The sequence below is a fragment of the Cyanistes caeruleus genome, chromosome 32, assembly GCF_971803275.1.
Source record: "Cyanistes caeruleus chromosome 32, bCyaCae1.hap1.1, whole genome shotgun sequence".
NCBI lineage: Eukaryota > Metazoa > Chordata > Aves > Passeriformes > Paridae > Cyanistes > Cyanistes caeruleus.
The window spans coordinates 1,945,387-1,968,720 of record NC_141733.1 but is presented as its reverse complement, the minus strand read 5'-3'; the positions used below and the strand labels follow the sequence as shown (position 1 = coordinate 1,968,720).

General features: G+C 53.0%; 1 protein-coding gene and 1 long non-coding RNA gene across 15 annotated transcripts in view; one reads left to right on the top strand and one right to left on the bottom strand.

Annotated features, from left to right (window-relative positions):
* Window positions 1-23,334, top strand: part of R3HDM2 (R3H domain containing 2) — a 42,531-nt gene that overhangs the window by 10,098 nt on the left and 9,099 nt on the right. For 3 of the 13 annotated variants that reach the window (XM_086870249.1, XM_086870244.1, XM_086870251.1), the window contains exons 2-12: window positions 11,152-11,350; window positions 12,123-12,164; window positions 12,613-12,699; window positions 12,925-13,051; window positions 14,627-14,705; window positions 15,350-15,409; window positions 15,573-15,713; window positions 16,910-17,018; window positions 18,070-18,165; window positions 19,041-19,072; window positions 20,956-21,188. In XM_086870249.1, the coding sequence (XP_086726375.1) occupies window positions 11,183-11,350; window positions 12,123-12,164; window positions 12,613-12,699; window positions 12,925-13,051; window positions 14,627-14,705; window positions 15,350-15,409; window positions 15,573-15,713; window positions 16,910-17,018; window positions 18,070-18,165; window positions 19,041-19,072; window positions 20,956-21,188 (1,174 nt within the window). In that variant the 5' untranslated portion in view covers window positions 11,152-11,182. Of the gene's footprint in view, window positions 1-2,485; window positions 2,767-6,345; window positions 6,432-8,023; window positions 8,882-11,151; window positions 11,351-12,122; window positions 12,165-12,612; window positions 12,700-12,924; window positions 13,052-14,626; window positions 14,706-15,349; window positions 15,410-15,572; window positions 15,714-16,909; window positions 17,019-18,069; window positions 18,166-19,040; window positions 19,073-20,955; window positions 21,189-23,334 lie in introns of those variants that run through there. The other 10 variants (XM_086870245.1, XM_086870241.1, XM_086870252.1 and 7 more) reach the window with 9 other exon arrangements.
* On the bottom strand, window positions 2,754-6,305 carry LOC111940576 (uncharacterized). Of its 2 annotated transcripts, XR_015281280.1 has the most exons (4): window positions 5,971-6,305; window positions 5,593-5,794; window positions 5,231-5,326; window positions 2,754-3,060 (listed from the first exon to the last, which is right to left on the bottom strand). It is a non-coding gene; the product is annotated as an uncharacterized LOC111940576 (long non-coding RNA). The 2 variants fall into 2 exon arrangements; XR_002869548.2 differs by lacking the exon at window positions 5,231-5,326.

The following is a 23,334-nucleotide window of genomic DNA, read 5'->3' as shown; positions in this document are numbered from 1 at the left end:
CACAGGATGCTCCTTAGCAAAATAAAGCTGTGGCCTCACTGGTTTTGTGGGAATTTGAAGGCTCTGTTTGGAGCAGTGATCCTTGCCCTGGGAATGCTTCCTCTGCCTCTTTCTGTCCCTTCTTCACTTGGAAAACGTCTCCTGGAGCTGCTTCAGAGCTCAGAACTGCAGGTTTCACACTCCAGGGGCCTATTCCTGGGTGCCAGGAGTAACCAACCCCCAAATGGATTAAAAAATGGATTCAGAAAGGGGTAAGAGCTGGGACTGAGCTGTTGGGCTGATGCCTGGATCCTGCTGGTGGGGCTGCCACAGGGAGTCACTCTGAGCACATGCTGCCGGCCACAGCTCCAGCCCAGCTCCTGCTGAGCAACCCCGGGGCTGCTGCAGCCGCAGGCGCTGCCTCTTGAGCTCCTGTGCAGCGGCAGAACCTGAGCTCAGCTGCAGCTCCTCATCCTCCTTAGACTGAGCTCAGCTGCAGCTCCTCATCCTCCTTAGACTGAGCTCAGCTGCAGCTCCTCATCCTCCTTAGACTGAGCTCAGCTGCAGCTCCTCATCCTCCTTAGACTGAGCTCAGCTGCAGCTCCTCATCCTCCTTAGACTGAGCTCAGCTGTGGCCCCTCATCCTCCTTAGACTGAGCTCAGCTGCAGCTCCTCATCCTCTTTAGGCTGAGCTCAGCTGCAGCTCCTCATCCTCCTTAGGCTGAGCTCAGCTGCAGCTCCTCATCTGCCTTAGACTGAGCTCAGCTGCAGCTCCTCATCCTCCTTAGACTGAGCTCAGCTGTGGCCCCTCATCCTCCTTAGACTGAGCTCAGCTGAGACTGCTCATCTTCCTTAGACTGAGCTCAGCTGCAGCTCCTCATCCTCCTTAGACTGAGATCAGCTGCAGCTCCTCATCCGCCTTAGACTGAGCTCAGCTGAGGCCACTCATCCTCCTTAGGCTGAGCTCAGCTGCAGCTCCTTATCTGCCTTAGACTGAGCTCAGCTGAGGCCCCTCACCTTCCTTAGACTGAGCTCAGCTGCAGCTCCTCATCTTCCTTAGACTGAGCTCAGCTGAGGCCCCTCACCCTCCTTAGACTCAGCTGAAGCCCCTTGTCCTCCTCACCCTGCTCAGACAGTGGTGCCCGTTTCTCAAAGAGCCTGTGAGGTCATGGTTTGGTTTTCTTGTCCAGGTACCTTCATTGTAAAAGTTCTTTGCAGAATTGAGAGGAAAAAAACTTGAAGTGGCAGACATAAAAAGAACTTGGATCCTTTGGATCTGACTTCCTTGCATTTTCTGATGGGAAAATCTTGTGCAACATCCCTGGAGCCTTTGCATTCCAGGGTGTGGATTGATCAAGGCCTTTGACAACACTGCAGTAGCATTGCAGGTGACTTTTGTCTTCTTATCCTTCAAAATTCCTTTTTCTCCCATTTTCCATCCATGGGATGTGGAGAGGAGACTTCAGTCGCCAGGTCTGGGGTGGAAAACCCCTCTCTGGGGAAAATTTAAACAAGTGAAAGGTTTCAAACTTCTCTGGGGCAGCTTGCATTTTTTGTTTTCTGTCTCTCCATATTTAATCATCAATAAATGAAAAAGAAAAATAAATAACTGAATTGAAATGAAGCCATTAACAAAGCAACCCCTCAGAAAAGCTCTGGTAGCAGAGACAGGAGCGGAGCAAGGCTGGCTGTGACCTACCTGGGCAGGTGTGAGGTGTTTTGCTGGGTGTTTTCCATGCATGTGAATCCTTCTGGAAGCTGCTGATGCCTTGGGTAGTATTTGCTATCCCTTTTTTTTATGCAGTCATGGGATATTCTGAGTTGGAAGGGATCCTGAAGGATCATTGATCTCGTGGATCTGTACAGACACCCCTGCACTACCCTGTGCGTCCCTGGCAGCGCTGTCCAAAAGCTCTTGGAGCTCTGGCAGCCTCGGGGCCAGGACCATTCCCTGGGGAGTCTGGGCAGTTCCAACACCCTCTGGGGGAAGAACCTTTCCCTGATCTCCAGCCTGACACAGCTCCAGCCATTCCCTGGGGTCTTGCCCTGATCACAGAGAGCAGAAATTGGAGCTGCAGCCCCTGAGGAATCTCCCCTCAGTCTCCCCCAGCTGAACAAGCTGAGTGCCCTCAGCTGCTCCTTGTGCCACTCCTCCAGACCTTTCCCCATTCCTGTGTCCCTCCTTTGAAGGCTCTCCATTATCTTCAGACCTTTTTCACATTGTGGTGCTCAAACTGCCCCCAGGACTGGAGGTGAGGCTGCCCCAGCCCAGAGCAGAGTGGGACAATCCCCTCCCTCACTGTCCAGTGATGCTGGACCTGCTGCCCCCAGCACCTGCTGCCCCTCCTGGCTGCAGGACACGCTGCTGGCTCGAATCCATCTCCCCATCCATGAGAACCCCCAGGTCCCTTCCCGTGTGGCTCCGGGGCTGGCAGGGGACGGATGCTGCGTCTTTAGCGGCGTCTCGGGCTGCGCGGAGGCAGCTCCATTGAAGATTTGCAGGAGAGAGCAGGAGGGGGGTGTGGATGTGGCTATTGGCAGAGCTGTGCTGACATCCCTGGGAACAGCTGGGATCTGCTCCGCTGCCGAGCCGCTTGTCAGAGCCCCGAGCTCGCCGGAGCAGCCGCAAAGATCGCGAGCGGTTTTTATTTTTTATTCGGGAGAGCTGGCGGGGGCTTCCCAGGAGCAAGATTATCCTGGCAGAATTCCTCTTGAACTGGTCACGGCCATGGAGTCTCCGCTGAAATCGGGAAACAGCTGACGTGCTCAGAGTGCAGAACCACCACAGTGAGTTTATTTTTAGAATGAGGTTTTAATTATTTGGGGCTCGAGAAAAGAAAGATTGATCAGACTTTTCCCCTCCCTGGTGCAAAATGCGGCGTAAATGTGGGTGAATATTTCAAGGATGGGGACCTGGCAGCGTCCCTCTCCTGTTGGTAAGCGCCAGGATTTTTGCTGCTGGATGGGGTTAATTTAAAATGGAGCTGAATTAAATGAATATGTGGCTCTGGGATCCCAGTCAGGACTTGGGAGCGTGAGATGAGCTCTCCTCTTCCTCCCTTTGTGCTGCCGGGGATGCACCTACGGAGAGAGAGGGAATCCCCGGTCGGCATCCTGTGCTCTGCCATGTCATTAAGGAGTTCCCCTGACAGCATCATGGAATCTCCTTGTGCTCCAAGCGTCTGCAGTTTGCTCCTGGGTACTTCCCGTTCTTTTGCAAAGGCAGAACCTTCCCAGCTCTCCTTTTGGGTTATATTTTAATGGATTTACTTGTTTGGAGCTGGCTAGTTGATGGGGAATGTTGGCTACTCGGTTGGCTCTGTGCCATGTGACGTTTTCGGGGTGGCTTATGCAATTTGGTGTTCAGTAGGACAGTGCTTGATACATTAACCCCATTTTTAAATTAATTTAAATTAAAAAAAATTAAATTTAAATTTTATATTAATTTAAACCCCTCGCTAAATTTGGTTTAGTGGAGTCAGGAGGTTGGATTGACTTTTTCCCCTCCTCACACGTATCCATCGTCCGGTTTTACCTAACACCCAAGAAGCTGTGCTCTCTTCATTACAGATTTAGTGCTGGGAGCTGGGGTTTTTTGGGATTGAGGTGTGGTTATTATACTTTGGGATCTCAGCATCTCTCTGTCTGCTCTTCAGACTCCACACTCAATCCCAACTTCTGCTGGCAGCCAAGAAATAAAGTTGAGTTTTTTCTTCGAATCATTATTTCTCCATTTTTTTTCCTAAGTTAAAATCCATTTCTGGGTCCCACCTGGAGAACACCCAATGTGATGAGTGGCTCTGTGTCCTCTGCCAGCATGGAGCAGCAGCTGGACAGCAGGAGGAAGGATACAGAAAGCATTCCTGCCTTTTGCCTTTCTCCTGTGGAGGCTTTCTGGGAGCTGGGATGCTTTGGGGCCAATAAACAAAGTTTGGGGATGTGCTTTACCAGCCAGGTCAGCTGAGGGAATTCCTTCTTCCCTCATTCAGGTTTTTTTTAATGCTGCTACTCCTGCCTGGCACAGGCTCAGCACAGGAGCAGGTGCCAGCAGGAGAAGAGTTTTCCATGTTTTCCTGGTTGGTACCTCTGGTGCAGGTGCCTCGTTACGGATGGGCTCAGGTAGAAGGAATTCTACTTGGGGTTCTCTAAAAAAATCAGGAGCTGTCCCAGGGATTTCTGCTGAACCATGGAAGGGTTAACAGAAATCCCTGCTCAATGCTGTCCTATTGCATCCTGACACTGTGGAAAGTAGGTGGATAATTCCTTGTTCGCTTTTCAGGAAACCCCTGTGGTGGACAGCCCTCATTAATTGTTGCTGGGAAACTGCTTTGACGTCACCGGAGCAGTTCCCTGCTCTTTGGATGAATACAGGAATAGCTCGTGATGAGGAAGTGGGAAGTGGTGTGAAATGGAGCAGGGAGCTCTGACAGGGGATTCTCAGCCTGGATTTCTTTCCTCTCTCCCGTAGTTCTGCCCAGGAACCCTCAGGAACTGTCCACAAACCTTCAGTGCTGCATTGGGAGCAGCATTTCCCTCTCCAGGAAGCCCTTCGTTCTCCAGGGCTGAGCCACTGGTGATCATTCACTTTTTAACAGCTTTGGGGTTCTTTTGGTGTTGGTTTTGAGGTTTTTCCTCCCCCAGATTTTGGAAAGGAGGGGTGAGAAGGTCATTGCCTAAAGCAGCTCCCAGAAATCAAAGGAAAAGAGAGCAGCAGGATCTCTGGTTCCTTTCTTTCTAACATTAAATCAGTAATGTCCCTTTTCCTACCTGAGGGGAGAGCAGGGCTGAGAGTGGCCCTTGATGCTGGGAGCTCCAGGTTTGGACAACTTGGAATTAAAATGGCTTAATCCCACTTTCCTTAGGGAAATGTTCCTTAGGACTTTAATTCCTGGGGTGTTTGTGCAGTTGGTTCCTTTCTCCCAGTGTTAACCTGTCAGTGTCTGGGGATAAATTGTAGCAGGAATTCTCTGTTTCCTTTTCCACACATGGAAATTAGATTTAAGCAAAGTTTTCCCACACAGGTCAGAGTATTTAAGAAATTTTTATACCCAGAAGTGCTGGAGAACAGCTGGGGCTGTGGCTCAGGTGTGCCCAGGTGAGACATGAGAGGGCTCAGAAGGGGAGGAAAGTGAAAGAAAGGATCTGAATATGGAATCATGGAATGGTTTGGGTGGGAAGAGTCCTTAAAGCTCATCTTGTTCCACCTCCTTGCTATGGAGGGACACCTCCCACTAAACCAGGCTGCTCTGACCTGGCCTTGGGCACTTCCAGGGATCCAGGGGCAGCCACAGCTTCTCTGGGCACCCTGTGCCAGGGCCTGCCCACCCTCACAGGGAGGAATTTCTTCCTAAAATAAGAAATATCAATGTTTATAAAACTTTTATCCACCTTTATGCAATTTCTGGGTATCACATGCAAATTATTTTGGTAGGCCTGGTCACACTCCTGGAGTAGAGTGAGAACAAGTTGACAGCTCTCCTGAGTTTAGTCCTTGCCTTGATGGAGGGAGGTGACAAAATGTCAGAGTATTTTATTCCCCCTGAAATGTTGTTGTGCTTTGAGATGTTTTTCACAAGGAAACCTCCCGATTCTCCAGAATTCCCTTCGACTCACCTGCATTTCCTGTCTCCTTGTTCATATAAGGTTATTTCTCCCCTTTTCACCTGGAGTCGAACCCTTCCATCTGCATCATAATTTCAGAATTTGATGTCATGTGGGGGTGGAGATTAGGATTTAAAGCAATGACTAAGCACGGGCACTGTGCAGGCAGAGACGTCCGGCCTCCTGTGGGGAATCTTGCTGAGTTTTGTAGGAGCTGGAAGGGAGGGAGGAATTCAATCCCTCTCCAATTGATAATAAGGAATAGGGAGAGAATTCAGAAGAGGAGGCTTTGGAGTTTGAGTGTTGCTGGTTTTGGGGTTTCTCACTGAACCAGGTGCTTGTCCCAGTGGGAGCAGGAGGGAAGGGGAGCGAGCTCCAAAGGTTCTTTACCTGTCGGAGTTCTGGCCGAGCCTGCAGACTCTCCCTGGGGTGCTGGTGCAGTGATGTTTTGCCTGAGTGGAGCTCAGGATGGAGCTGTTTCAGGAGCTTTTATCATATTAACACACCCTTCCATCCCTCTTGTTGCACCCAGCAGCTGCCCCTGTCTGCCGGGATTGTCCCAGCTGCTCTTCCCTGGCCGAGGAGGAGCCACTGGGACGATCCCTGGGCACGGACAGGACCCGGCAGAGCTTGAGGGGCTTCGTGCCTGGAACGGCAGCCCCCTCCCCACCCCACCGCCTCCACTTTTCCCTGTGCGGAGCCTTTTCCGCAGCCTCTGCCGCGCTGGGGAGGGGGGACCTGAGTCACCCCCGGCCCGTTGCTCCTGGCGACAGGCCCCGGTTGCCATGGAGCTCGGCTCCCCGTTGGCTGCCGGGCCGCCAATGAGCGAATTGCTCGCCACAGCATCACCGGTACCCAGCGGGAGGGCGGTGATGGGTGCTGGGTGCTGCTGCCCCCAGACAGGGCAGAGGGGAACGCTGGGGGAATCGTGGCATGATTTGGGCTGGGAGGGCTCATAAAGGTCCTTGTGTGGCAGCTCTGCCAGGGACACGGCCCAGTTGAATGGCCCATGGAGCCAGTCTGGGACAGCCAAAGCAGAGCTGGTTAATAACTAAGGGAAATGGAGGGAAGGGAGGTAGGAGCCTTGTCTTGGAAGTCAGGTGGGAATGCTGAAGCACTGGCACTGGTTCCTGTGGCCATGGCTTGGGCAGGTGCTGGGAAGGTGAAGCCCGCCTGGAATCCTGGATTATCCTGATTTGCAAGGCACCCCAAGGATCACTGAGTCCAAGTCCAACCCTGCACACGACATCCCAACAATCCCACTCTGCTCCTGAGAGTGTTGCCCGAACATTCCTGGAGCTCTGGCAGCCTTGGGGCCGTGCCCATTCCCTGGGGAGCCTGGTCAGTGCTCCACCACCCTCTGGGGGAAAACATTTTTCTGATATCCAACCTAAACCTCCCCTGACACAGCTCTAGCCATTCCCTCGAGTCCTGGGTCACCAGAGAACAGAGACTGGTGCTCAAGAGGAAGCTGCAGGTTGGGATGAACAATCCAAGTGTCCACAGCTGCTCCTTCCAGATCCTTCTCTATCTCCATGTCCTTCTCTTGGATGCCCCCCATAGATCCTCTTATACTGTGGGACCCAAAACTGCCCCCACAGGACTGGAGGTGAGGCTGTCCCAGAGCAGGACAATGCCCTCCTTCACATCCTGTTTCCTTAGCCCTGAAACCTGAGAGGGGGAGGCTGAGGCACCTCAGGTCCCTCCGTCCCCACCTCAGGTCCCTCCGTCCCCACCTCAGGTCCCTCCATCCCCACCTCACATCCCTGCATCCCCACCTCACATCCCTCCATCCCCTCCTCACATCCCTCCATCCCCTCCTCACATCCCTCCATCCCCTCCTCACATCCCTCCATCCCCTCCTCACATCCCTCCATCCCCTCCTCACATCCCTCCATCCCCACCTCACATCCCTGCATCCCCTCCTCACATCCCTCCATCCCCACCTCAGGTCCCTCCATCCCCTCCTCACATCCCTCCATCCCCTCCTCACATCCCTCCATCCCCTCCTCACATCCCTCCATCCCCACCTCACATCCCTGCATCCCCTCCTCACATCCCTCCATCCCCACCTCAGGTCCCTCCATCCCCTCCTCACATCCCTCCATCCCCACCTCAGGTCCCTCCATCCCCACCTCACATCCCTCCATCCCCACCTCACATCCCTGCATCCCCTCCTCACATCCCTCCATCCCCACCTCAGGTCCCTCCATCCCCTCCTCACATCCCTCCATCCCCACCTCAGGTCCCTCCATCCCCACCTCACATCCCTCCATCCCCACCTCACATCCCTCCATCCCCTCCTCACATCCCTCCATCCCCACCTCAGGTCCCTCCATCCCCACCTCACATCCCTCCATCCCCTCCTCACATCCCTCCATCCCCTCCTCACATCCCTCCATCCCCTCCTCACATCCCTCCATCCCCACCTCACATCCCTCCATCCCCACCTCACATCTCTCCATCCCCTCCTCACATCCCTCCATCCCCACCTCACATCCCTCCATCCCGCTGCAGCACCAGAGCCGTGTGTGGGCAGCTGCACCCAGCAGCCATATGTCTCCTTTGCACCCTCATTTAGCTCAGGAGCAGGTCTGTTCCCTGAGAAACAAGGCCAGGAAGAGAGTTTATTTAGCAGGAGCTTCCTGCCTTTTCCAGATCTGCTGCCGGCTCCATCTGAACTGGAAATGCAGAACTTTCTTGCTTTTATTCCCTGCCCAACCAGGAGCTGCTGCTGCATTCCCGGGGCTCAGCAGCTGCAAACTGCGGGTGGCAAGAAGGCAGCAGAGGTGGAATTCCATGTTCCTTTCTGGAGTGAGGAGGAGGATTTAAATGTGTCCCGACTCCCTGGCCCTTGGCCAGCATTCCCAGTATGCCCAGTCACTGCTGTCACTGGCCCAGTTGCTTTGCCAATCCTCATCCCCAAACCAAAACAGCAACAACACCTCCCCCACCTCCTCCCTTCCACCTTCTCCCACCTTTGCTCTATCCTCTTTCCTGACACAGATTTGGTGTAATTCTTTCTCTCTCCCGAGGCCCAGCTCAGTCCCACCCACCCCTGAGTCCTCTGAACTTCCACACTCTCCACAAGCCCCGTCTGTCACCGTCACTCGTGTCTGCCACCCCCTCGCTGCGTCCCACGGCTGCCCGAGGGAGCGGGGCTGATTCATTCATCCCGCAAGGAATCCTCCTCTGGAAAGCAGCAGTGCACAGATCTTCCCCGGATTCTGCGTGCAGGGAAATGTCCTGGAGGCTGCCTGGCGGGGAAGGAAGCTGTAACAGGAGGGGGCAGCTGATAAATGTCAGTTCTGTGGCGCTCTGAGTTGTCTTTTCTGGGAAATCTGATCATATTCCCTGTGTGATGCTGAAGTTACATGGCAGCATGTCGGGAAAAGATCCTGTTATCCTTCTTAAATTTGGCTGAGGTGTTTGGCTTGGGGGGAAAAGCTTGTTGGAGGGTGGGTGGTGCAAAGGGAATGAGCTGTACAAAACCTGCTCCTTTATTTGAGTGTCATGTGTGCAGTTCCGGTGCTGCCTCCTCCCTCCCTTCCCCAAATCTGCTCCAGATCCTCTTGGAATGTTTAAGCTCCCAGCTTGGGCATGAGGTTGGAGCAGTTTCCTACAGCGTGGAGTGTTTTGGGGTGGGGGGAGGCAGAGTTTACCACCTTCACACCCTGCACAATCCTCCCACGAATGAGGCGCATCAGGCACAGTGTTCCCTTTTCCCTTCCTGACCTAATTCCTGTTGGAGCAGCGTGGGATTCCCTCGTGTGGGGCTCGTCACCCTGTGCAGCATCCCTGGGAACAGCACTGCTGGATCTCAGCCCACTGGGGTGAGGACAGCCCCCTGCAGCTGGAGGATGGATGCTTTTTCCCATGAATTTTCTGGGATATTTCCCACCCACTCGAGGTGCTGCTTAGCCTTGAGTTCAGTAGCTTTTCCCTTTCCTGGTTGTCCCATTTGTGGCTCTGGACTGGCAGCAGCCTCACTCGTGGCCAGCCTTGAGCAGGTGGTGATGGAATTCAGGAAGCTGAGGTGGCCAAGCTGCCTCCCTGTGTCAGTCCTGTGCCATTGTCCCACTGGATCTGGCATTTTCCAGCCACCCCAGGGCACCTGCCCTCCATGTCTTAACAAATTCGTTAAATCCCCCGTAAGAATCCATGGAATGGAGGCAGTTCCCTGCATTCTCCTGCTTTCTGTGTCTGGAACCAATTCCAGTAACTTCATAAATGTCAAATACACGTTTTGTGTTCAGCAGCTCCACAAATTAAAGGGGAATAGTCCAGGATTATCAGCTGTTTCTGTGCAGAGTCAGGAGTCAATAAATCTCCACGAGTTTTGACTCTGTTTCAGCCACATTCTGCCAAAGGTATAGAAAATGAGATGTTGAACATGTGTTTTCTGGTACGAGGTGTTTTGTTTGGGCCTCGCTCTGATTTAGGCTCCCCTTTTTGAAGATTTGTTTCTCCCAAGGTGTTTCCTGGTGCCACATCCCTCCACAACCACGTGGAGCTGGTTTAGTCCTTGCACAGACTCTGAGACCTGCTCTGAGCAACTGCAATCATAAAATCATGGAATGGTTTGGGTTGGGAGGGACCTTAAAGCTCATCCAGTTCCATCCCTGCCATGGGCAGGGACACCTCCCACTAGCCCAGGGTTCTCCAAGCCCTGTCCAGCCTGGCCTGGGACACTTCCAGGGATCCAGGGAGCCACAGCCTCCTCACAGGGAGGAATTCCTTCCCAATATCCCACCTATCCTGCCCTCTCTGGCAGTGGGAAGCCATTCCTGGCACTCCAGTTCCTGATGAGCTGTAGGGGCAGGGCTGATGTTTTCATTCCAGGGAATCAGTTTGGAATTAATTTGATGAGCAGGCCCTGGTTGAGGCTCTCAGCACAACAAAGCACAGGCACTGCCCTGTCCAGGCTCCACTCTAATCCAGAGGTGCTTCCAGGGGCTCCATGGGCTGCCTGTTTCTTGCTAATCAAAGAGAAGCAATTAAATGCAACTTTATCAGGAATTTTTGTCTTAATGTGTAATTTGAGTCCCACTTGTCGTGAAGTATCTGATCAGAAGGAGATAGCAGAGTTACCTTATCTCACAGAGCATGTTTTTAGTACAAGGCTAATTTCTCACTGAAGATTTGACTGATTACAAAAAGAACTGGGCTGGGATTTGGGGAAATGCAGATTTTTGGTGGTGGTTTGCCCTGGGGCAGAGCACAGCTCTGGCTGTTGGAATTTATTTCACTGTGTGATGTTTGCCGGTTTAGAGCTGCCCTCAGTCTTTTCTCTCTCCATCACTCACGTGCCTCAGGACCTCTGTTCTATCTCAGGGACTTTTTCCAGCCCTGGTGGCTCCAAAATCCTGGTGAGAGCCACGGAGCTCCTGCCAGGTGGGCTCAGACTGGGGCTGCACCCAGGGCTTGAGTGGGTGGGCTCGATCCGAGTGCTTGGTTTGGGATCTGTGCACGAGGTGGGTTCCAAGGAAGTTCCAACCTGTTTGTGCAAGAGTTTGTGTCCAGAGAGAAGCTCTGTGCACCCCCTGAGCTGTGGTGTCCCTTGTCCTGCAGGTGCCCGTCGCTGCGTCGGAGGGCTCTGAAGATGTCCAACAGCAACACGGCACAGGAGTCCCTGGAAATTATGAAGGAATCAGAAAAAAAGGTGGTTGAGGAATCTGTGAACAAAACCAAATATGTATCCAGGTCACCAAGCAAGGAGGAAGTGGAGAAGGATGGGGGGGAGGAGGTCAGTGTGCGCCAGGAATCTCAGGTGAGTGTGGGCAGGGAGAGCTGGGCCCTCACCTGCTGGTTCCCATCCCTTCCCAAAGGATCCAGAGCTTGTGCCCCCTTTTCCACACGGACACCACGCTGTGCAGGCTGTTCCCTTCCTCTTCAGCCAAATCTGTCCTGGCCAGAGTGATTGAAATATTCCCTGAGCCTGGGAGTGGAATAACTGAAATATTCCCTGGGGGACACTCGTGCTCCATCCCCAGGTTCTGGTGCCAGGGCTGTCACCTCCCTCTTACTCCTTTCTTTGATCTAAGGATGAGTTAATGACTTCATGTCAAGTGAAGGCATCCAGGGAGAGCTTGGTTTCAGGAGTGCTGCTTGACTATTGCTTCGCTTCAGTTAAAAATAGGACGGGAATGTTTTGGGATTTCATTTCAATAAATGAAGAAAACCTCTGTGCAAGCATCGTTTGCAGGTGCTGGGACTCATTCCTGCTGCTCTGCTCTCCTGCCACCTGTGCTTGTGGCTCCTGGTGGAGCTTGATGCAGTTCCCACCCTCAGCTGCCTGCTGGATGCTGCTGCCATTCCAGCTGTGGGCTGGCACATCTGCCAGATGTGCTCACAGCTGCACGGGCAGACCCGGAGCTGTGCAGGGAGAGCCTGGCTGGGCACTTTGGAATGGAGTGGGGGAGATTTCTGGGTTTGGTGGCTCTCCAGACAGGGACAGCTCTGTCACGATCCCCTTTTGTGTCCCAGGAATGGCAGAAAACTTCCAGATTAAGCTTCTTGCCTTCCCTTTTCTCTCTCCACAGAAGCGAACATCGGGTCACGGACACGCCAGGAAAAGAGCCAAGGTAGGAGCTCTGCTGCCATCCCAATTTCCCATCCAGATGTTCTGAATCCTGATCCCAGCCTCAGGATGCTGCCCCTGAGCCTTTCCTGTCTCTGGAAGCCACGTGCAGCAGATGATGGTTCAGGACAGGGATTTCCACATGCTGGAGCTCCAGCGCTCCTTTCTAACAGGATAAAGGCTGGAATTGCTTTCTCTGGAAGTCAGGGAGGGCAGGGAATTTCCCTTCTAAAATTTGATTCAAGGGCTGAAGGAATAAAATAAGTCATTGTTCAGGGATTCCAAGTCATTGCATATCTCTGTACATTGAGGAGAATATCCCTCTTTAGTTGGGAATGGCTGCACAAGTGCCTTGGGAGTTCAGCTGCAGGAATTAAAGTGAGTTTTTTGAATTTTTTCAGTGAGTTTTGGCTGAGGGGTTGTAACCACTCCCTTTTTTTTACCTTTTCCAGTCTAACTCAAAGCTTAAACTGGTCAGGAGTTTGGCTGTGTGTGAGGAATCCTCGGGCCCCTTCGTGGATGGGCTGCTGGAGTCTCAGGTAAGCCCAGAATGAGACAAATTTAGGAGTGTGGAAGCCCAGGAAATCCATGTTTTGCTAGAAATGATCCATGTCTTTCTCTCCTGTGCCTTGGGGAGCCAAGAAATTCCCACAAGAGCTGGCTGAGACCTTCCCGTGGTGCTTTTCTCATCCACTGGCATCTCCAGCCATGGCTTTGGCTCAGGGGATGTCTGAGGGACTCCATCCTCCTTTGTTTCACCCCAGGACATCATCCAGCTGCACGTGAGCTGTCCCTCTGACAAGGAAGAGGAGAAATCCACCAAAGATGGGGTGGAGAAAGAAGAAAAAGACAAGAATAAGGAAAAAACACCAAGGAAGATGCTCTCTCGAGGTCAGGTGCTGGTTTGAACTGGGCAGGTGCTGCTTACCTGCTCTGGGAATTCTCTGGAAGTGGGGCAGGTGTTGGACAGGTGCTTGGTTGTCTCTGCTGCTCTGCAGGACTGTGGGGTTGACAACATCAGGGAATCCTGGAATGGTTTGGGTGGGAAGTGAGCTTGAAGCTCATCCAGTTCCACCATTAGGCACTGGAGGGGGCACCAGGGTCTCCCTGGATTCTTCTCTTCTCCAGGTTGACCCACACTCATCCCATCCCACCCCCTGCCTGGGCAGGGACACCTTCCACCAGCTCAGGTTGCTCCAAGCCCTGTCCAGCCTGGCCTTGGGCACTGCCAGGGATGGATCCACATCCTTCCAGATCAGAGCATGGAGAAAGGGAGGGGTTCTCCAGACTGACACGTTCCCAACAGACTTTTTATAGCCATAAAAATGGCTAAAAGAGACACATTGGATCTGGGGAATAAATTCCACCAAAATCTCTGTAGGGCAGCTCCGCACTGGTGCTGATTTGGTTTCACTGGTTTATTCTGCAATTATTTTTAAATTAAAAAGGGTGTGGGAAGAGGGGAAACACAGGCCAGCAGGGAATCCCAGAGCCTGCAGGACTGAAGGATTGTAAGGCAGAAATTGCTTGGACCAAAGAGTGGAATATACACCTGCAAGGACGTGCTGTGACAGCAAGGAGTGCCCAGAGTGTGGTGCCAGGGGTGGTTTTGGGACCAAGGTGTCCTTCCACAAACCCATCCCATCTCCCTGTCTCTGTCATCCTCCTAACAGGGTCTTGGAGTGCCTTGTGTGCTGGTCCTGCTGTCCTGGGAAAAGGGGGTTTAATCCCTGGGTTAGACTGGGAAATGTGGGAACATCATCCTCATACACACAGAGACACAACCCTTCTCCTCCTCCTTCTCCTCCTCCTTCTCCTTCTCCTCCTTCTCCTCCTTCTCCTCCTCCTCCTTCTCCTCCTTCTCCTCCTCCTCCTTCTCCTCCTCCTCCTCCTCCTTCTCCTCCTTCTCCTCCTTCTCCTCCTTCTCCTCCTTCTCCTCCTTCTCCTCCTTCTCCTCCTTCTCCTCCTTCTCCTCCTTCTCCTCCTTCTCCTCCTTCTCCTCCTTCTCCTCCTTCTCCTCCTTCTCCTCCTTCTCCTCCTTCTCCTCCTTCTCCTCCTTCTCCTCCTTCTCCTCCTTCTCCTCCTTCTCCTCCTTCTCCTCCTTCTCCTCCTTCTCCTCCTTCTCCTCCTTCTCCTCCTTCTCCTCCTTCTCCTCCTTCTCCTCCTTCTCCTCCTTCTCCTCCTTCTCCTCCTTCTCCTCCTTCTCCTCCTTCTCCTCCTTCTCCTCCTTCTCCTCCTTCTCCTCCTTCTCCTCCTTCTCCTCCTTCTCCTCCTTCTCCTCCTTCTCCTCCTTCTCCTCCTTCTCCTCCTTCTCCTCCTTCTCCTCCTTCTCCTCCTTCTCCTCCTTCTCCTCCTCCTCCTCCTCCTCCTCCTCCTCCTCCTTCTCCTCCTCCTCCTCCCCCCTTCCCCCTGTGCTGTCTCAGTGGTTTGTTAATTTGTTCTGCTGCCATTGTTATGTTTTTTCAGATTCCAGCCAGGAATATACAGACTCCACTGGAATAGATTTGCATGAATTTTTAGTAAATACACTGAAAAAAAACCCACGGTAGGTCCTGGTCAGTAAAACAACTCCCTGAGGGGTCTGTGTGTCCCTGTCTGTGGGTATTCCTGTATCCTAGGGGGTTACAGAACCTGCAAGTGTTTTTGGTTTTTCCTCTTTGGAATTCCAAGAGTTACCAGAACTGGGACAATGTAGAAACTAAAAGCACAAGTGTAATTTCATATCCTGTTTCATTCCAAACATGGAATTGTGTGTGATGGAGAGAGAGAAGGACAAATAATCTGTTTGAATGCAAAGAAATAATTCTGATTGCTTTAAACCCTTTTCTATAAATGGTTGTCAAGTGTCAGCCTGTGAAGGAGCTGCTGCAGGAATAATCAGTGGGATTGAGGGGCTGGCTGGCAAAGGAATGGCAAAATTGGAGTCTCCAGCAGTGGAGCTTCCAGCAGAGCAGGGATTCAGGCTTTCCAAAGCCAAGCACTGTTAGCAAAACAACCTTAAAGTGGAAAAAATCTGGTGTTCAGTTTAGTATATTTGAAAAGCAGGGAGTTTTTAGCCCATTCTGTTAACACCTGAAATCAGGTGTCACCTGCTCCTGTGGCTTTTTCTGCTGCAGGAGAGGGGCTGGGAGCAGGAAAGGCTGTTCCACTGTCCCTAAAGTGACCTTTTTCTTTCTTTTTTCCTGACAGGGATAGAATGATGCTGCTCAAGTTGGAACAGGAGATTCTGGAGTTCATTAGTGATAACAAGTAAGTGATCATCGAGTTTGTGTCGAGCAGAAGAGATTTGTGTGGAGAGTTTAGGAATTTGGGCTCCCAGGGGAGAAGGGACACGCTGGTGAGGAGGCTGTTCTCTTGTACATCCTGACGTGACTGACTGCTTGGAGCTCCAACCCCGTGTCCCTCTTGCCAGCAATCAGTTCAAGAAGTTCCCCCAGATGACCTCGTACCACCGGATGCTGCTCCACCGGGTCGCGGCCTATTTCGGGATGGATCACAACGTGGATCAGACCGGGAAGGCTGTGATCATCAACAAGACCAGTAACACACGAATGTGAGTTCCCTTTCCTTCCCTGAACTTCCTTTCCCTTCCCTGAACTTTCCTTTCCTTCCTTGAACTTCCCTTTCCTTCCCTGAACTTCCTTTCCCTTCCCTGAACTTCCCTTCCCTGAACTTCCCTTCCCTGAACTTCCCTTCCCTGAACTTCCCTTCCCTGAACTTCCCTTCCCTGAACTTCCTTTCCCTTCCCTGAACTTTCCTTTCCTTCCTTGAACTTCCCTTCCCCTCCCTCAATTTCCCTTCCCTTCCCTTCCCTTCCCTTCCCTTCCCTTCCCTTCCCTTCCCTTCCCTTCCCTTCCCTTCCCTTCCCTTCCCTTCCCTTCCCTTCCCTTCCCTTCCCTTCCCTTCCCTTCCCTTCCCTTCCCTTCCCTTCCCTTCCCTTCCCTTCCCTTCCCTTCCCTTCCCTTCCCTTCCCTTCCCTTCCCTTCCCTTCCCTTCCCTTCCCTTCCCTTCCCTTCCCGCACCTTCCCTTCCCGCACCTTCCCTTCCCGCACCTTCCCTTCCCGCACCTTCCCTTCCCGCACCTTCCCTTCCCGCACCTTCCCGCACCTTCCCGCACCTTCCCGCACCTTCCCGCACCTTCCCGCACCTTCCCGCACCTTCCCGCACCTTCCCTTCCCGCACCTTCCCTTCCCTTCCCGCACCTTCCCTTCCCGCACCTTCCCTTCCCGCACCTTCCCGCACCTTCCCGCACCTTCCCTTCCCGCACCTTCCCTTCCCTTCCCTTCCCTTCCCTTCCCTTCCCTTCCCTTCCCTTCCCGCACCTTCCCTTCCCGCACCTTCCCTTCCCTTTCTTTTCCTTCCTTGATCTTCCTTTCCCTTCTCTAAACTTCCCTTTCCTTCCCTGAACATCCCTTCCCTAAACTTCCCTTCCCTGAACATTCTCTTTTTCCCTTCCCCTTTTTCCCTTCCCCACAGCCCAGGAATGCTCTGTAGCAGGGTGGGTTCCTCACCACATTTTATTTTTTGCCTCATAAGAAGGGGAGATCCCTCTCTAGAAATATCAGGAACATGGAATGAAGGAACAGGGAAGAATCTTTTCCTTCCAGCCCTTGCTGCCTCTCCATAGTTCCTGGAGAAGGGACAGGAGCTCTTGTTGCTTTTAGCCAGAGCTGAAATTTCACACGACAAATATCCTGGCATGTTCTGGGCCCGTTTTTTCCCTCCTAACAAGGGCTGGTTTTCTTGCAGCCCTGAGCAGAGGTTCTCTGAGCACATCAAGGATGAGAAGAACGCAGAGTTCCCGCAGAGGTTTATCCTAAAACGGGATGACACCAGCATGGATCGGGATGATAACCAGGTGAGGGGTGGCAGTGGGGCCTTTGGGAAGGTGTGACTGGTCACAAGACAAGAACAGCTCTAGAATTCTCTGGGGTTTCCTGAAGTAACACAAATTAAAGCTCCCACCCCACCCAAGCAGCAGCATCTGAATTTCATGAAAACTTTTCTAAATATTACGGAAATGGATGAAGAATTTGTATGGGTTCTATGGGTGTATGTGTCCATATCCTGAAATCAGCTGGGGGCTAGGCCAGGTTTTAATGTGGAGGCTTTTTCCAAGGTTTCTTTGGGAATATCCCTCAGCTGAGTGTTGCTTTCCCTTCTTTTTTCCTGGGGCTTGCAGCAAGTCATGCCCTTCCCCAGGGATCTTGGGGTCTTGTAGCTGCCCTCTTCATAGAAACATGGAATGATTTGGGTTGGAAAAGACCTTAAAGCTCATCCAGTTCCACCCCTGCCATGGGCAGGGACACCTTCCACTATCCCAGCTTGCTCCAAGCCTTGTCCAGCCTGGCCTTGGACACTTCCAGGGCTGGGGCAGCCACAGCTTCTCTGGGCACCCTGTGCCAGGGCCTTCTCACCCTCACAGGGGGGAATTTGTTCCCATCTGAGCCCTGAGTCACATTACCCCAGCTCTGTGCTGTGCTGTGGGACCTGTTCCTGAATTCCAGTCGGGATGAGAAGCTGGTTATTGCAGTCAGTGCCAATTTTTGGTTTCCCCATGTGGCGCTCAGGGGTGCGGCTGCGCTCGCAGCACAGAATCCACACGGGAGCAGGAGCATCAGCACATGCTCCAAAGAGTGACCTTTAGCTCTTCCCCCTGGGACCAGACTGCTGGTGATATTCCTGATCAGCCCAGGCAGGCTGGTTGTGCTTGGGAATGTCCAGGGATGAACATCCTGGCACCTCTGGGAGGTTCATCCCTGGACTCAGATGTCCCAAAGGTAGGTCCAAAGGCAGAGGTTGGATCACTGCATCCAGACACCGCATAATCCACATCCTACCCAAAATTCCCAGCAGCTGACTGCTCCCGCTGGCAACTGCTGACCCCTGAGCTGTGTTTGTCCCTTCAGATCAGACTCCCCTTGCAGGATGGGAGAAGGAGCAAATCCATAGAAGAGCGAGAGGAGGAATATCAGCGGGTCAGGGAGCGGATATTTGCACGAGAGGTAAGTTTGGATCTCTCACCTGCCAGGATCCTCCTGGAGCTTTGGGGCAGAAGGTGGCCTTGAATAAGCCAAGAGGTCAGATCTTGTCATTGCCTTTTCTACCAATTTCCCAGAATTTTGCTGATGTGCCATTGGATGAATTCCAGCTGGATGAATTCCAGCTCCCAACAAAGATGTCTGAGATACTGGGGTGGAGGAGCCACACCTGCAGCCTTCCCTAAAATTTAGGGAGGAATGGATTCAGTCCTGTTCTTTGTTACCCAAAATATTCTAAGTTTATGCAGTGGCATTTTTGGGGTGATCAGAAAACCATTTCCTGTCCCAAAGGGAGTGCCAGCTGCATTTCCCAGTTTCTTTCCAGTGTTGCAGCTTCCACCTCTTGACCCAGCAGTGCAGGGCTCTGCCTTTCCAGGAGGAATTTAGGGCTTCCTAGGAGGAATTTGGGCATTCCCAGGAATTGGCAGGGTGTTTATTGTCTGTCTCATTGGTTATGGCTTCCTGAAATCCCTGCTCTGTTCTTGGAGCAGTGTCCCACACTCACATCTGGCTCAGAGGCTGCTCCAGGGGCACTCTCAGCTGGAATCAGCTACCAGTGCTGCATTTAGGACATAAAACCCCTTTGTATGCCTGGCCTTGACTGTCACATGGACAAAGATACCATCAAAGCTGCCTCAGTGGAGGAGGGAGCTGAGGACTCAGATTTGAGAGATCTCAGGGTCACAGGGATCAGAAAAGGGCCTGGATGGAGATCCACAGGGAGCTGGTGTGCAGGAGGCTCAACACCACACCTCAGCACACTCTGTTGTCCCAGCCCCACCTTTGGAATCACCTGGATTTGTTCTTTCAGAGTTACTAAGTTTCCCTTTTCTTTCCAGTCTGGCCAGAACGGATACCTCACGGACAGCAGGTGAGTGCTGCCCTGCAGCCCCTGGAGGTGTTTCCAAAGCCCTGCATGACTCTAAAATGGTTCTTTTTCCTCATCTGACTCTCCACAGAATGCTTTGCTTGTAGCTCTCACAGACAGAGGCAGATTTGTAGAGATCTCTATGTGATTTATTTTGTGCCACGTCCTGCTGAATCCCCCTGTGCACAGCTGCTCCTGGAGTTACTGAAGGTGTTTTCTTTGCAACATCAATTTCAAGTCCTTTTTTGGCTGATTCATCAATTAAAAAAGAGGGTGGGAATGGCAGAGAGGAATTCCAGCAGTTTTCAAACCATTCCACCTCTTGTTCCCCAGAAGAGTAGGAAATCCCTGCCCTTACAGTGCCAGGATAGCATTAGGATCAGGCAGGGTTGTCCCTAATCCCTGATTATCAAGGCTGGATGGCTTAATGGTGACACTGAAGTGTCTCAGGCTCCATCTCAGCCACAGGAGCTGCTGAGGGCACTGGGAACATGTTTGAGCAGCATTTTCTTGTTAAGCAGTTTTCCCATGGATGAAAGGGCTGGAGTGAGGCTGATGAGTCACTGGGCACAGCCCCGGCTGCTGAGGTGTGGGGACAAAGAGCGGGATGAAAAGGGACAAAACCTCATCCCTGCTGTGCTCTGCTCTCCCAGCCAAAGCTCTGGAGATGGGGCAGCTCTGTGTGGGACAGGACAGGAGGATCTGAGCCAGGCAGGAGCAGCTTTGTCCCTCTCCTTGGGCCATCACCTGCCTCACCAGGCTGTCCTGGAAGATGCAGTGTCCTCAGCACCGTCACAGGGGCTGTGTCCTGGGGTCTGTCTGTGTCAGGGCTCTTCAGGACAGCAAGGACAGGTCTCATATCTGTGGGGTTGGAGAAGAACTCCCCCAGAATGGAGCACAAACCCCGTTGCTGCTGCAGCTTTGGGAGCTGAGCTGCAGCCAGGGCTGTGCCAAGGCCCTGAGGAGCTCGGTTAATCTGCTCTGGGGTTCCAATGGGTGAGAGAGGGGAGAGGGCCTCAGGAGGATTTTGAGCTCTCCAGGGATGTAACCATTGTGCTGCTTTCCCAAGAGATGCATTTTTGGCCCCCACATGCTGCCAGCAGCCCAGGACATCACCTCAGGAGTTCCTTCCAAGCCTCTTTTTTCTGAGCCAAGCTCAGCAGCTCTTCCTCACCATCCCTCCCCAGGGAAAGCCCAGGAACCCATTCCCAGCCCTCTGCCCTTAACTGGGCTGATAAACCAGGCTCACTGCTTGGGGTGATGTGCTGATATCCCGTAAAGTCCTGCTGTGGCCAGAGCTGGCCTAGGCGAAGGGAGGCACAGCTCTGGGAGCAGCGATATTCCAGAATCCTGGGATGGTTTGGGTTGCAAGGTACTTTAAAACTCATCCCTTTCCACCTCCCTGACTTGGGCAGAGACACTTTCCCCTATCCCAGATTGCTCCAAGCCCTGTCTGACCTGGCCTTGGACGCTTCCAGGGATGGGACAGCCACAATTTTGGGTGACCAGGCCCAGCTGGGCAGAAATCCTCAGCAGGGTTGGAGTGGGGCATGGTCTCCAAGATCTCCATCAGCCTTGTCTCCAGGCCTTTAAAAGCTCCCTGTTCTGAGACAGGGAGATCTTCAGCACAGGATCTTTTCCTGACCCTGCTGGGGTCTCTCCCAGGCTGAGGAAGGGGCCAGGAGCTGGCTGTCACCACAATGGCTGGGTCAGCACAAAAAGCTGTGCCTCGGCGAGGTTTTTGCTGTCAGACTCTCCCCACACCCCCCAAAAAGGTCCCAAAGCCAGATGCTGGCTGTCCCCAGCACCCTGCCCTGGCTGCAGCACCAGCAGCTCTGCCACTGTCCCTTCACCAGAGCCCAGTTTGACTCCTCTGCTCTCGGCAGGGGCAACCGGGACGGGCTGAGCCGGGCCTCGGGCAGCCGCCAGAGCAGCACCGAGAGCGAGATCAAATCCCTGGAGCCGCGGCCCTGGAGCAGCACGGACTCGGACGGCTCCATCCGCAACCTGCGGCCACCTGTCACCAAAGCCAGCAGCTTCAGTGGCATCTCCATCCTGACCCGGGGGGACAGCGTCGGCAGCAGCAAGGGCAGCACGGCCAGCAGGACGTCACGGGCAGGTACCACGCTGCTTCCAGGCAGGTGCCAAAGGACACCTGAATGGCAGATTTGGGGCTGAGGAACTTGGAGCTCTTTCTCTGCCAAAGGGCACTGGCAGAGAGTTTTGGGGCTGAGGAACTTGGAGTTCTTTTCCAGCCAAAGGACACCTGGCAGATGGTTTTGGGTTGGGGAGCTGGACCTTGTGATGCTCTGGTTGAAACAGGACATGGATGGCACCAGAATTTCGGTACCCTGGCATGGATGTGCCATCTGGTTGTGTCACCTGGTTCATCACCCACTTCTTCAGAACTCACCATCACCTCTCCCATCCCTTCAGCAGGGATGGCCTCTACCTGAGGCCAGAGTTTGCTCCCAGCCCCTGCAGCTCAAACTCCCAGTTTGTGTTGTTTTCTCTCTTCTCAAGTTGTGTTGCCATTCCCTTCTGCTCCCAAAATCTCTCCCCACCCTGAGGATCCTCAGGATGAACCTCCTGGCATTGTCTTGCTTTCCAAGGAGGAGGGCCAGGAAAAGTGTCACCCATTAGTCTCATCAGACATGCAGTTACCTTGTCAAGGACTCTCTAATTTGGATCTGCCCATGATGTTCTCTCAGTGATTCACTGAACTGCTGGGAGCAAACAGCAGGCTTGAGCTCCAGAGCTGCTGGCAGCCAAGGGGAATTTGGCTGAAGCCAAAGGGAATTGGGATCCTTAGTGTCTCTGCTGCTTCAGCTCAGTCCCTCCTTGTCCATCCAGGTACCACAGAGCACGGGACGTTCCCCTGGGGTGTCACAGGGGTCCTGTTCTGGGAGCAGCTTCCCAAGGGATGTGTGTGCTGGGTGGGCACATCCTCCCCTCAGTCAGGGAGGAGCAGAATCCTTTCTTTTCAACCTTGGCTGAAACACCCAAAAGGTGTTTGTGGAGGAGGCAGCCCAAGTTTTGCTCCCATTTAATCACAGCTGAGGAGCTGTGGGGTAGCTGTGTGGTATCAGTGAGCAGAACCTGGTGTTTTCCCACTGGTCAGTCCCAAACCCTTGAGAACCATCACTTTTGTGGGCAGGAGAGGCACATTGGTGTCTGTAGGCAGGAACAAGAAGCCTTTCAGGGCTGGATTCCAGCTGCCAGCCTGCCTTTGAAACCACACCTTCATCTCCCAGTTTAGAGGTGCCCACGGTGCCTCCTGGGATCCTGTTCCCATCCCCAGCCCTGTGCTCACTCTGGGAGTTACAGCCACCTCCAGGATTGATTCATGGAGTGCTGGGAGCACTTGAAGATCTGTCCCAGCATGTGCTGAGCAGAGTGAGAGAGAAGCTGCTTTTTGGCTCTTCCTGTAATTTTCCCTCCAGGTCCCTCCTGGGATCAGAACAGTTGCTTTCCAGGCTTTATGTAATGGCAAGTGATTAGAAACATCTTGGGAGAAATAGGAAAAAAAAAATGCAAAGGAATTATCACTTGAGGGGAAAAAACACCAAGCCCACCTTCTTCCATATCCTCATGTTTATTCCATGGGGGTGGAAGTGCTTAGGACTCAGGGGCTCTTTTCCCATCCAGCAGCTGGCAGTGGAATATTCCCTCCTTTGCAGTGTGTGGCTGCTGTCAGAGCTCCTCAGCAGAATCCCTGGAGATCAGCTGTGGAAATGTGGGAGATCAGAGGCAGAATTGGTTAAACAGCAGCTACTGGGCATTGAGCAATAGTTGCACAACCCTTTTATTTCTGGAAGTAAGACTGGAATACTGAGGAGACACTTCCCAGCTGGGTGCCAGCAGTGTGGATCGTGCTCCTTCCCAGCCTTTTCTGCCATGGGAAGGGATTGGCTGCCATCTCCCAGCCTTTTCCTGGGAGAAAAGGGGCTCTGTGGGGCTGGGAGCAGCTCTGCAGCTCCTTCCCACAGACTCTCATGGCCCTGAGCTGGCGCAGATGTTTTTGGGATTCCTGGTGAAGAGCCTCCACCAGGCAGGCGCTGCTGTTGGCAGCCAGATTCCTCTTCCTTTGTGTGAGGCAGAGGAGGAGATCCCAGGATCAGTTTTGGAGGCTCAGTGTGAGCACCTGGCCAGGGAGAGGAGGGAGCTACAACCCAGGGAGCTACAACCCACTGGAGTGTCAGCACCTCGCTTTGCCGTGAGCAGAGACAAACTGTGCCTGTTGTCCCCACGGAAGCTCCAGCGGT